The sequence below is a fragment of the Rhea pennata genome, chromosome 1 (genome assembly GCF_028389875.1).
Source record: "Rhea pennata isolate bPtePen1 chromosome 1, bPtePen1.pri, whole genome shotgun sequence".
Taxonomy (NCBI): domain Eukaryota; kingdom Metazoa; phylum Chordata; class Aves; order Rheiformes; family Rheidae; genus Rhea; species Rhea pennata.
In genome coordinates, this window is record NC_084663.1 from 674,941 (window position 1) to 688,135 (window position 13,195).

At 69.2% G+C, this 13,195-nt stretch overlaps 1 protein-coding gene across 1 annotated transcript; it reads left to right on the plus strand.

Annotated features, from left to right (window-relative positions):
• Window positions 1–7,213: 7,213 nt before the first annotated feature.
• Window positions 7,214–12,608, plus strand: CHKB (choline kinase beta; the record flags this gene model as incomplete). Its single annotated transcript, XM_062579269.1, has 11 exons — window positions 7,214–7,344; window positions 8,212–8,320; window positions 8,559–8,672; window positions 8,914–9,047; window positions 9,258–9,362; window positions 9,780–9,838; window positions 10,144–10,231; window positions 10,370–10,478; window positions 10,745–10,851; window positions 11,062–11,143; window positions 11,455–12,608. Coding segments are annotated over 11 exons (1,095 nt in total), but the record flags the coding sequence as incomplete, so codon positions are not given.
• Between the last annotated feature and the right edge of the window lie 587 nt (window positions 12,609–13,195).

Here is a 13,195-nt window from a genome sequence, read left to right on the forward strand (position 1 = left end):
GGGCCCTGCCCTTCCCGCGGGACACGGCCTGGGTGCTGGTGGCTGTCCGGCACGCAGGACCACCGCCCCACCAGCAGCGGGCAGCGCCCATGCAGACACCCTTCGCCCGCAGGGTAGCAGCGTTAGCCGGGCACATGCGCCCGTGCCCTTGGGCCGCCCGGCTCTGCGGGTCCCTGGCCACGGGACTGGGGAATGTGCCGGCCCCCATCGCCCCCGCGGGGGTGCAGGAAGGGCCCTGCCAGCACACCGAGTGTTTAGGTCTCACGGTTTCTGGAAAACGGGTTGTTATAGGAGACCGCCCTCCCCTTGGGGGCTCACACGGGGCTCCCGGGGAACGCGGTGCAAACGCCCCAAACGCCGCGCGCGCAGCAGCGGGGAGCGCGGGGCCGGGACGGTGCCGGACGCCCCTCGGCCGGGGCTGCAGCCGCGCGGGGCATCTCTGCCGCCCGCGAGACCCTTCCCTCCCGGCACCGCTTCGCACCGGGGTCTGGCCCCGCAGGGAACCTCCGGCCGCTGTCTCGGCGCACGGAGCAGCCGCCGCCGTTTTTGCAGGGCCAGGGCGGGCCGCAGCCCTGTCCCCACCGCGCGCCCCGGGGATTGCAGCCCACCGCTGCCTGCCCGGCACCGCTGCCGGGCGCGGGGAGAGGGCAGGGAAAGGGGAAGGGGAGCACCGGGGCCAGCTGCAGCCCCTCGGCCCCAGATCCGCGTCCTGCAGCCACCGCCAGATGCGGGACGTGTCACCCGCAGCCCAGGCACGCGTCGCAGGACGGCGGCGCGGCGGCGCGCGGAGCCGAGCGCTGCCCCACGGGATGCGGATCAGGCCCCAGCAAGGACCTGCTGCCAGGGCCGGAGCAGCGTGCACAGCGTGCAGCCGGGCGCACAGCTGGAGCACGGCGACTGCCCCAGCTCCTGCCGTGCCTCGGGGGGGGGGCCCCGGGGACCCCGCCGTGCCTCCCCGGGGGCGGACCAGGCAGCTGCGACACGACGCCAGCTCGGGGATCTCCCCACCGACCGAACCGATCGGCAGCGGAGACAGATGGCGGCGACGCGGCAGCCCCGGTGCCCCCCCGGCCATCTGCTCCGGCGCCTCCCTCCCGGACGGGGCGCAGGGATCCACCGGGGCCGCTGCACGACATGACCCGGGAGGCCCGTCCATCCGCGCGGAGCTTTTATTGGGCACGGGGGGCGGGCGGGCGGCGCGGGCCGCACTCGTCCTCACGCGCCGGGCTGCCCCCGGGCCAGCAGCAGGTCCAGGTAGGCTCCGGTGAGCAGGTCGCCGTCCTCGACGCCCAGCTCCTTCATCAGCTGGCGGGCGATGAGCTCCCCCTGCTCCGGGGTCTGGTCCTCGCTCAGCACCACCTGCAGGCACGGGGCGGCGTGGGGCCGGGCGGCGTGGGGCCCGCCACCGCCGTGGGGGGCCGGGCGCCATGGGGGGCTAGGCGCCGTGCGGGGCCGGCCGTCCCGCGCGCCCACACTCACCTCCAGCTCCAGGAAGTCCCCCAGCCCCTCCACGGCATCCAGGTGCACCCGGCTCTGCCCCACCAGGTAGAGCAGACGCTCCTTCTTCACCACGCCGAGCACGCCCAGCGCCTGCGCCAGCACCGCCTGCGCGCGCCCGCCCGCAGCTCAGGGCCCCGCACCGCCGGCCCGACCCCCGCGGGGCTGGCACGGGGCGCGTCGGGGGCAGGCGGGGCCCGCGAGAGGGGCAGCGCCCGGCACGGAGCGCCCCCAGCGCCGCGCCGCCCGCGAGCGCCCCGGAGCCGAGCGCCGGCCGGCGGGAGCTCGCGGCGCTCACCTCCAGGCCGTCGGGATCGTCCGTGCGGGAGACGCTGTACCGGGAGAGCTTCGGGCCGGCGGCATCCGGGCGCTCGTAGAAGATGAGCTCGGCCGGGCCGTCCTGCGACGGCGCCGGGTCAGCAGGCATCTCCCGCGCACCGCGCTCCCGCTCCCCGCGCGCACTGCACCCCCCATGCACTGCACTCTCCCGCGCACCGCGCTCCCCCTCCCCGCGCGCACTGCACCCACCATGCACTGCACTCTCCCGCGCACCGCGCTCCCGCTCCCCGCGCGCACTGCACCCCCCATGCACTGCACTCTCCCGCGCACCGCGCTCCCCCTCCCCGCGCGCACTGCACCCACCATGCACTGCACTCTCCTGCGCACCGCGCTCCCGCTCACTGTGTGCACTGCACCCCCCATGCACTGCACTCTCCCGCGCACCGCGCTCCCGCTCCCCGCGCGCACTGCACCCCCCATGCACTGCACTCTCCCGCGCACCGCGCTCCCGCTCCCCGCGCGCACTGCACCCCCCATGCACTGCACTCTCCCGCGCACCGCGCTCCCGCTCACTGTGTGCACTGCACCCCCCATGCACTGCACTCTCCCACGCACCGCGCTCCCGCTCCCCGCGCGCACTGCACCCCCCATGCACTGCACTCTCCTGCGCACCGCGCTCCCGCTCACTGTGTGCACTGCACCCCCCATGCACTGCACTCTCCCACGCACCGCGCTCCCCCTCCCCGTGCGCACTGCACCCCCCATGCACTGCACTCTCCCATGCACCGCGCTCCCCCTCCCCACGCGCACTGCACCCCCCATGCACTGCACTCTCCCGCGCACCGCGCTCCCCCTCCCCGTGAGCACTGCACCCCCCATGCACTGCACTCTCCCGCGCACCACACTCCCCCTCCCTGTGTGCACTGCACCCCCCATGCACTGCACTCTCCCGCGCACCGCGCTCCCCCTCCCCGTGAGCACTGCACCCCCCATGCACTGCACTCTCCCGCGCACCGCACTCCCCCTCCCCGCGCGCACTGCACCCACCATGCACTGCACACTCCCACGCACCGCGCTCCCCCTCCCCGTGAGCACTGCACCCCCCATGCACTGCACTCTCCCGCGCACCACACTCCCCCTCCCCGTGAGCACTGCACCCCCCATGCACTGCACTCTCCCGCGCACCGCACTCCCCCTCCCCGCGCGCACTGCACCCCCCATGCACTGCACACTCCCGCGCATCACACTCCCCCTCCCTGTGCGCACTGCACCCCCCATGCACTGCACACTCCCGCGCACCGCACTCCCCCTCCCCGTGCGCACTGCACCCCCCATGCACTGCACTCTCCCACGCACCGCGCTCCCCTTCCCCGTGAGCACTGCACCCCCCATGCACTGCACTCTCCCACGCACCGCGCTCCCCCTCCCCGCGCGCACTGCACCCCCCATGCACTGCACTCTCCCACGCACCGCGCTCCCCCTCCCTGTGTGCACTGCACCCCCCATGCACTGCACTCTCCCACGCACCGCGCTTCCCCTCCCCGCGCACACTGCACCCCCCATGCACTGCACTCTCCCACGCACCGCACTCCCCCTCCCCGTGTGCACTGCACCCCCCATGCACTGCACTCTCCCACGCACCGCGCTCCCCCTCCCCGTGTGCACTGCACCCCCCATGCACTGCACTCTCCCATGCACCGCGTTCCCCCTCCCTGTGTGCACTGCACCCCCCATGCACTGCACTCTCCCACGCACCGCGTTCCCCCTCCCCGTGTGCACTGTACCCACCATGCACTGCACTCTCCCACGCACCGCGTTCCCCCTCCCCGTGTGCACTGCACCCCCCATGCACTGCACTCTCCCACGCACCGTGTTCCCCCTCCCTGTGTGCACTGCACCCCCCATGCACTGCACTCTCCCACGCACCGTGTTCCCCCTCCCCGTGTGCACTGCACCCCCCATGCACTGCACTCTCCCACGCACCGTGTTCCCCCTCCCTGTGTGCACTGCACCCCCCATGCACTGCACTCTCCCACGCACCGCGTTCCCCCTCCCCGTGTGCACTGTACCCACCATGCACTGCACTCTCCCACGCACCGCGCTCCCCCTCCCCGTGTGCACTGCACCCCCCATGCACTGCACTCTCCCACGCACCGTGTTCCCCCTCCCCGTGTGCACTGCACCCCCCATGCACTGCACTCTCCCACGCACCGTGTTCCCCCTCCCTGTGTGCACTGCACCCCCCATGCACTGCACTCTCCCACGCACCGTGTTCCCCCTCCCTGTGTGCACTGCACCCCCCATGCACTGCACTCTCCCACGCACTCCCCCTCCCGTGTGCACTGCACCCCCCATGCACTGCACTCTCCCACGCACCGCGTTCCCCCTCCCCGTGTGCACTGCACCCCCCATGCACTGCACTCTCCCACGCACCGCGCTCCCCCTCCCCGTGCGCACTGCACCCCCCATGCACTGCACTCTCCCATGCACCGTGTTCCCCCTCCCTGTGTGCACTGCACCCCCATGCACTGCACTCTCCCACGCACCGCGCTCCCCCTCCCCGTGTGCACTGCACCCCCCATGCACTGCACTATCCAACGCACCGCGTTCCCCCTCCCCATGTGCACTGCACCCCCCATGCACTGCACTCTCCCATGCACTGCGTTCCCCCTCCCCGTGCGCACTGCACCCCCCATGCATTGCACTCTCCCATGCACCGCGTTCCCCCTCCCTGCATGCACTGCACCCCCCATGCACTGCACTCTCCCACGCACTGCACTCCCGCTCCCTATGTGCACTGCACCCCCCATGCACTGCATTCTCCCACACACCACACTCCCCCTCCCCATGTGTACTGCACCCCCCCATGCACTGCACTCTCCCACGCACCGCATTCCCCCTCCCTGCACGCACTGCACCCATGCACTGCACTCTCCCACACACTGCGTTCCCCCTCCCCATGTGCACTGCACCCCCCATGCACTGCACTCTCCCACGCACTGCGTTCCCCCTCCCTGCATGCACTGCACCCCCCATGCACTGCACTCTCCCACACACTGCGTTCCCGCTCCCCGCGTGCACTGCACTCTCCTATGCACCGCGTTCCCCCTCCCTGCGTGCACTGCACCCCTGTGTGCACTGCACTCTCCCATGCACTGCGTTCCCCCTCCCTGCGTGCACTGCACCCCCCGCATGCACTGCACTTTCCTACGCACTGCATTCCCCCTCCCTGTGTGCACTGCACCCCCCACACTCATTGCACTCCTGTGCACTGCATTCCCCCTCCCAGTATGCACTGCACACTCTGCATGCACTGCACTCTCCCATGCACTGCATTCTTCCCAACGTGCACTGCACTCTCCCACTCTCTGCACCACTGTGCTCTCCTGTACACTGCATTCCCCTGTATGCACTGAACTGTCCTCTGCACTGCACTCTCGTCTCCTCTGGAGCATCACAACCTCCCCCCTACACTGCAGTTCCCCTGACTCCCATGCCTTGCATCCACTGCCGCCCATAGGCACTGCACATCCTCTCCTCCACCCCCCAGGCAATCCCCCCCCAACTCCAGGCATTGCACTTTCCCAGGCACTGCACCTCTCCCCTTCCAGGCACTGCAAGCCTCTGGGCACCGGACTCCTACCAGGCACTGCACCTCTTCCCCTGGGCACTGTCCCAACGCCATGCACTGCACCCCCTCCCATCAAGCACTGCGCCTCCAGCCCCGGACACTGCACCCGCACTCCCAGGCACTGCATCAGCTCTATGCATTGCACCCTCCATGGGCACTGCAGTGACCCCAGGCACTGCAGTTTCCCATCAGGCACTGTACAAGCCTCATGCACTGCACACCTCCACCACCCCCAGAGACTGCACTCCCACCCGGGGCGCTGCAGTGAGCCCATGCACCACACCCACACCCCACGCACTGCACTCCCCCTTGGAGCATGGCACCCGCACCCCACGCACCACACTCCCCCCTGGAGCATGGCACCCGCACTCCACTCACTGCACTCCCCCTTGCAGCACCGCACCCGCACCCCACGCACCACACTCCCCCCTGGAGCATGGCACCCGCACCCCACGCACCGCACTCCCCCTTGCAGCACCGCACCCGCACCCCACACACTGCACTCCCCCTTGGAGCATGGCACCCGCACCCCACACACTGCACTCCCCCTTGCAGCACCGCACCTGCGCCCCACGCACCGCACTCCCCCTTGCAGCACCGCACCCACACCCCACGCACCGCACTCCCCCTTGCAGCACCGCACCCGCACCCCACGCACCGCACTCCCCCTTGCAGCACCGCACCCACACCCCACGCACCGCACTCCCCCTTGCAGCACCGCACCCACACCCCACGCACCGCACTCCCCCTTGCAGCACCGCACCTGCGCCCCACGCACCGCACTCCCCCTTGCAGCACCGCACCCGCACCCGCACCCCACGCACCGCACTCCCCCCTGGAGCACCGCACCCGCACCCCACGCACCACACTCCCCCTTGCAGCACCGCACCCGCGCCCCACGCACCGCACTCCCCCTTGCAGCACCGCACCCGCGCCCCACGCACCGCACTCCCCCTTGCAGCACCGCACCCGCACCCCACGCACCGCACTCCCCCTTGCAGCACCGCACCCGCGCCCCACGCACCGCACTCCCCCTTGCAGCACCGCACCCACACCCCACGCACCACACTCCCCCTCGCAGCACCGCACCCACACCCCACGCACCGCACTCCCCCCTGGAGCACCGCACCCGCGCCCCACGCACCACACTCCCCCTTGCAGCACCGCACCCGCGCCCCACGCACCGCACTCCCCCTTGCAGCACCGCACCCGCCCCGCGCCCCGCGCGCCCGCGTGGGGCTCTGCCCCGCGCCCGCCGCACCCGCCCGCCGGTACCGAGCACCGCCGCAGCTTGAGGCGGCCCCGCGGCGCCCCGAAGAAGGTGTCGTGCTGCCGCCGCGCGCGGCCCGCGCCGCCGCCGAGCCGCTCCGCCGCGCGCCGCGCCGCCGCCGCCGCCGCCGCCGCCAGCCGCGCCTTCACCTCCACGTTCCGACCCATGGCGCGCGCCCGCCCGCCCGCGCCCGCCCATTGGCCGCGCCGCCGCCCGCCGCGCCCGGCCGCGCCTCCTCATTGGGCCCCGCTTCACGCCCGCTCCGCCGCGACTGGCTCCCGCGGGGGCGCTCCCCGCGCGCCGCCGGCCAATCAGCGCCGCCGTCCGGGGAGCGCCCCGTCGTCGAGCGCGGCGGCGGTTGGCCGGCGCGGGGCCCAATGAGCGGGGCGAGGAGGCTGGGGCGTCCGGCGCGGGGCCCAATGAGCGGGGCGGAGGCTGGGAGCGGCCGGGGCGGGGCCCAATGAGCGGGGCGGGGCGGGGCGGCCATGGCGGCGGCGGCGGCGGGGTGCGGGCCGGGGCCGGGGCCGGGGCGCGGGGCCGCCCGCGGGGCCGCGCCCGCCGCCGTGCCCGCCGCCACCCGCCTGCAGGCCTACGCCTGGTGCCGCGAGTTCCTCGCCGGCTCCTGGAAGCTCATCGGCCCCGACGAGTTCGGCATCGGCCCCGTCAGGTACCGGCCGCGCCCGGGCCCGCCCTGCCGCCGCCGCCGCCTCCCGCCCGCGGGCCCCGCTGCCGCCCGGGGCCCGGCCGCCGCCCCCTCCCCAGCCCCGGTCCTGGCCCGGCGTCCCCGGCCCCGCTCGGGGCGGCCTGGCACAGCCCGGCCCGGCGTCCCCTGCCTGCTCTCCCCTTCCCTGCGCAGGGTCCCCGGTCCTGCTCAGCCCGGCCCGGCCCGCATCCCCGGTCTGCTGTCCCCGGTCCTGCTCGGCCCAGCCCGGCCCGGCCCGCGTCCCCGGTCCTGCTCGGCCCGGCCCGGCCTGCGTCCCCGGCCCGCTGTCCCCGGTCCTGCTCAGCCCGGCCCAGCCCGGCACGGCCCGCGTCCCCGGTCCTGCTCGGCCCGGCTCGGCCCGCGTCCCCAGCCCGCTGTCCCCGGTCCTGCTCAGCCCGGCCCAGCCCGGCCCGGCCCGCGTCCCCGGTCCTGCTCGGCCCGGCCCGGCCCAGCCCGCGTCCCCAGCCCGCTGTCCCCGGTCCTGCTCAGCCCGGCCCGGCCTGCATCCCCGGCCTGCTGTCCCCGGTCCTGCTCAGCCTGGCCCGGCCCGGCCCGGCCCGCGTCCCCGGCCCGCTGTCCCCGGTCCTGCTCAGCCCGGCCCGGCCCGCATCCCTGGCCTGCTGTCCCCGGTCCTGCTCGGCCCGGCCCGGCCCGCGTCCCCGGCCCGCTGTCCCCGGTCCTGCTCAGCCTGGCCCGGCCCGGCCCGGCCTGCTGTCCCCGGTCCTGCTCGGCCCGGCCCGGCCCGCGTCCCCGGCCCGCTGTCCCCGGTCCTGCTCGGGGCAGCCCTGGCACCAGCCCGGCGCGCGGCCCTGACCCGTGCTCTCCTTGCAGCGGGGGGCTCAGCAACCTGCTGTTCAAGTGCACGCTGCCCGAGCACATCCTGAGCGTGGGGGACGAGCCGCGGCAGGTGCTGCTGCGCGTCTACGGCGCCATCCTGCAGGTGGGTGCGGGGACGGGGCCCTCGCCGCGTCCCCACGCGCCCGGCGGCGACGCCCTCGCCCCCACTGGGCTCTGTGCGGCTGGCCGAGGCTGGCACCGAGCAACGCCAGGCCTGGTGGTGCCCCGGGGGCAGGCCGCATCTCCCCCTGCGGCCCCAGCACCTTCCCCTGTGCTCCGGGGCCTCCTCCGGGCCGCCCAGGCCGGAGGGCGGTTGCTGCTCACCGTCTCTGTGCCTGCAGGGTGTGGACTCGCTGGTCTTGGAGAGCGTGATGTTCGCCATCCTGGCGGAGCGGGCGCTGGGGCCCCGCCTCTATGGGGTCTTTCCGCAGGGACGCCTGGAGCAGTACATTCCGGTATGGGCCACGCTCTGCCCCAGGCTGCCTGGGTCCTGCTGGAGGCCACTTGTCCGAGGACCTCTCTTCTCTGGCCACGCGCCCTCTGCCCGGCTCCAGCCGGCAAGTGCTTTCCTCCCTTTGGAGGTACCCAGGGATGACTTCCCCTGCCATCGAGGGCAGAGTAAGATCCCCTGGGGCAGGGCGGGGATGGCCGCATGTGCACTGTGGTTGGGGTGGCTCATGCTGCTTTGTGTCCCAGAGTCGGCGCCTCCGGACTGAGGACCTGCAGGACCCTGACATCTCCAAGGAGATTGCAGTGAAGATGTCTCGGTTCCATGGCATGGTGATGCCCTTCAACAAAGAGCCCAAGTGGTTGTTTGGGACCATGGAGGGGTAAGGCCATCTCCATTTCTAAGAGAGGGGTGCAGGCTTCCACACAGTCACCTGAGCATCTGAAATCTGGTGAGGTTTAAAGTACAGAGAGCTTGGTGGCCTGGCAGCCTCCAGGTCTGTGCTGGGATGAACAGAAAAGGGATGTTGTTGCAGTGGTCACAGCTTCCAGATGTGTCTGTTCTGCAGAAGTGACTGTCTACTGTGCTGCAGGTACCTGAAGCAGATTTCAGAGCTCACCTTCCCTGAGGAAGCCCAACTGAAGAAGTTCAATTGCCTCAAAGCTTATAACCTGCAGGAAGAGATGAAGAGCCTCAGGTGAGTCTGACCCTGTGTCAACTTGGCACAGGGGTCTGAGCTGTTTTTCACACTCATTCCAGAGTCAGCCTAGCTGTGGGGAGGTTGGAGGGCATCATTATATCCAGAAATAGATCCCCCTTCCTCTGAGGGGATCTTCCACCCAAGGGTCCTGCGCAGGCCTCTGCTGCTGCTGGCTGGCTCTTTGCACAATCTCCCTGCAGCCCTGGGAGATGCTCACGTTCTGGGGTTGTAGCTGCATCTGTTGTTGCTCTTTCTGCCCTTGGCTGCTGGTGGCTGGGAGTGCTGCTGGGCACGGTGCAGTACGGGCAAAGTGCAGGGCTGGGTTTTCCCTGCCAGGAGAGCCAGCAGTAGCAGAAGGGATGGGCAAGGGCAGCCCCTGCCTCTGCTGAGGTGTCTCTCTCCCTTGAACTACAGGGAGCTGCTGGAGTCCACGCCCTCACCTGTGGTCTTCTGCCACAATGACGTCCAGGAAGGTGAGTACAGGGGAGTGGGCTGTTTTCCTCATGGCAAGTGGCTCTGCAGCCTGTGCTGGAGCTACTCTACTGCTCAGCTTCCTTCCTCAGTGCTTCCCCTCATGGAGGCCTGATCCTGCAGCCAGTCTCTCTCCCTGAACTGCCTGTCTGGAGCGTGCTACGACCTGGCACGTCCTGCCCCCAGGCACAGACTTGTTCTCCTGCTGCTGCTTGCAGCAGCTGCTCCCTAGCTCTGGGGAGAGTGTGCAGGTCCTCCTGTCCTGCCCTTCTCCGGAGCTGCTCTGACCCAGCCGCTCTCTGCACAGGGAACATCCTTCTGCTGGCTGGGCACGAAGCTTCCTCCTCTGACAAGCTCATGCTCATCGACTTTGAATACAGCAGCTACAACTACCGGTGGGTGTGAGGGGCTGTGGCCTGCAGGGGGTTGAGTCTGGGCTGAGCCTTGCACTGGGGTCTGTGCTGCAGCTGCTGCAGGGACAGGCCCTCTTCTTGCGAGAAGCCAGGTCCTTGCTCATCCCCTCCTTTCTCCAGGGGCTTTGACATCGGCAACCATTTCTGCGAGTGGGTTTACAACTACACTCATGATTCCTGGCCCTTCTACAAGGCTTCTCCAGAGAACTATCCAAATCGACAGCAACAGGTAAGATCTGTCCTGTTCCCCAGCACTAGGGAGGAGTGCTGCTGACTGGAGTATGGAGGTTTGGCACGGGGATCCGTGGGGGTCAGGACGAGGTTTTGGGAATGGCAGGAGGAGTCCTGCTGGGCACAATGGCCATTGAACTTGCTCTAGGGCAGACATCATTGGTGGCCCTTGCTGCAGAGAGGGACAATCCAGCCCCCCTGCCTGCTTCCCTACCCCGTGGTGGCTGGCAGTGTCCAAGCCTGCCTTCTCTGTTCCACTTGCAGCTGCATTTCATTCGACACTACCTCTCAGAGGACTCAGGGCGACGTGGGGACACTACACACGAAGAACAGGCCCGCATTGAGGAGGAGATGCTCACTGAGATCAACCGGTGAGGAGTGTGCCTGGGGTGGAAGGAACATTGCTGCGACCGTGTGAGAGCAGTACCTGGGGTTTCTAATTGCAGTGCACAGACAAGGCAGCATCCCCCAAATCCTCTTCATCCCTTTCCTGGCTGCACACTATTATTGTAGAGCAGAGAAGGGAGACCCAGAGGGGCTGTACGAGGGGGTACTGACTGCTGATGACTGTTCTCCATCAGGTTTGCTTTGGCCTCTCACTTTTTCTGGGGCCTGTGGTCCATTCTCCAGGCGAAGATCTCCACCATCAAGTTTGGGTACCTGGTGAGTGCTGCCTGGGGTGCTGCAAGGGGTAGTGGAATGGGCTGAGCCTTGACGCAGGAGTTGTGCTGGAAATTGCCTGCATGTCACCCCTACTGTAACGCAGGGTGTTGGAGTGGGGAGGGATCCTCCTGCCTGGACAGCTGGGGACAGGTTGGACTCACCAGACCGGGCAGCCAGAAGAGATGGGGGTGGTCTCTTGAGGATAGCTCCCAGCAGGAGAAGCAATCTTAGATGCCCTGTGCCCTGAGCTGGGGATGTTGGTGGGAAGAGGGTGAAGGCAGTTCTCCTCTGACACAGTTTTCCGCTCCCAGGACTACGCTCAGAGCCGCTTCGAGGCCTACTTCCAGCAGAAGGCACGGTGCTTGTGAGCGGCCTGTGCCCGTGCCTCCTCAGTCCTGCCCGCGCCGCGCTTGGACTCTGCAGCCTCTCTCTGGCCTGGCACAGATGCCAGGTGACATCTGTGTCCAGCCACGGCCCCACGCACCGGCCAGAGACAGGGTACACGGTTCTGTGGGTGGGCCATCTCCTTGCTTGCTGTGAGAGGGGCTGCCCCACGCTCTGGGTGCACACGTGCCAGGAGGCTGCCTGGGATCAATGCTGCAACGGTTCGGGGGCAAGCAGGGGGCTAGTACTTGCCCCAGCTTGCCCCACTGTATATGTAAAAGGGTGATGAGTAGGTTCAGTTCCCAAGGCTCCGCGACTGTGTTGGGAGAGAGGTAGGTCTGCCCAAGCGTGCACCTCGTCAATGGAGGAGGCTGTGGAGAGGTTCTGTGGGTGAACACGTTGTGGCTTGTCGCCCATGGGTTCTGCTTCCTTTGGCACTGCGTTTGCAGAGAGGGCTCCTGGCAGAGGGAGGAAGCTGTGGCCTCAGCACTCCCCTATTTCCCTGCCGGTCCCGGCAGGCAGCCTACGGCTGACCCATCATTGCTCTATGGCATGCTCTCTCCACAGTGACGTGTCCCTTGCCCAGAGCTCTCTCTGCTCCTGGCACCAGGTGTGGGTTTGAGCAGAGTGTCCTGAGCTGCTGGCAGGAGCCTTGGTCCCCCCTTTGCTGATGGGATCCTTCTGTTCCTCTCCCCCAGCAGCCGGGAGGCTGGTGCAGCCTGGACCAGGAGGGGTGAGTGGGTGGCTGCCCGGCTGCCTCTTGCATGATCCTACCTGGACCTGCTGCTGCCTTTGCTGAGGTGGTTTGGAGTGCTGCTCAGAGCGGAAGGGGTGGGGGGGTCTACGGTTGTATCTCATTTCACACCCCGCAGCCCCTCTCCAGACCTGCTGGGGCTGAGGCAGGGCTGCCAGCTGCACTGCCAGCCCCTCCTCTGCCTCGCTGCCAGTGCTCCGGGCGGTCTGCACTAGCTGTGTTTTGCTGCACGGTGTCGCTGCTCTCCCGGCTGGGGCTGGGCCCTCTCCTCCCTCTGACAGCAGAATGTAAACTGTACTCAGACCAATAAACACTGCAGCAGCTCCACGGTGTCTGCTTGCAGTCTGTCCTGGCCCTTGGCCCCTCCCTGCTCATGGCTTGTGTCAGGGACACTGGGACACCTTGCGTCCCATGAACATGGGGCCTCCCTGCCCCCATGGCCTGCTGCGGCGAGGGACGTGGTCGCAGCACACAGAGGCTGCGAGAGCTGGGCAGGAGCATGATGGCATCGCTCTGCTTGGTGCGGCCCCGGGTGCCTCCCGCTTCTGGGCTGATGCAGCATGGCAGGGCTAGTTCACAGCAGTGTGCACATTGCCTCCTCTCCAAAGCGCTCAGCCAGCGCCATGCCTCCCTGCTCGCCTTCGCCTCCCTTCCCGGAGAGAGTTTGGGAGGAGAGTGGGTGCCCTGGCTGGCATCTGCACAGCACAGGGCTGGCAGGATTTGTCTGTTCAGCACAACCTGCTCTGGCCCCCGGGCCTGAAGATGCAATTACCAAAGTCCTTGGACCCAGGGCAGCCTGGGGAGGCTGGGGGAGCCCTGAGCAGGCTGGGGAGCAGAGGCTGTGGAGAGCCAAGGAAACACCACCTTCCAGCTCCCCGAGCACGGGCTCACACGGCCTGTGCGTGCTGTCCTTT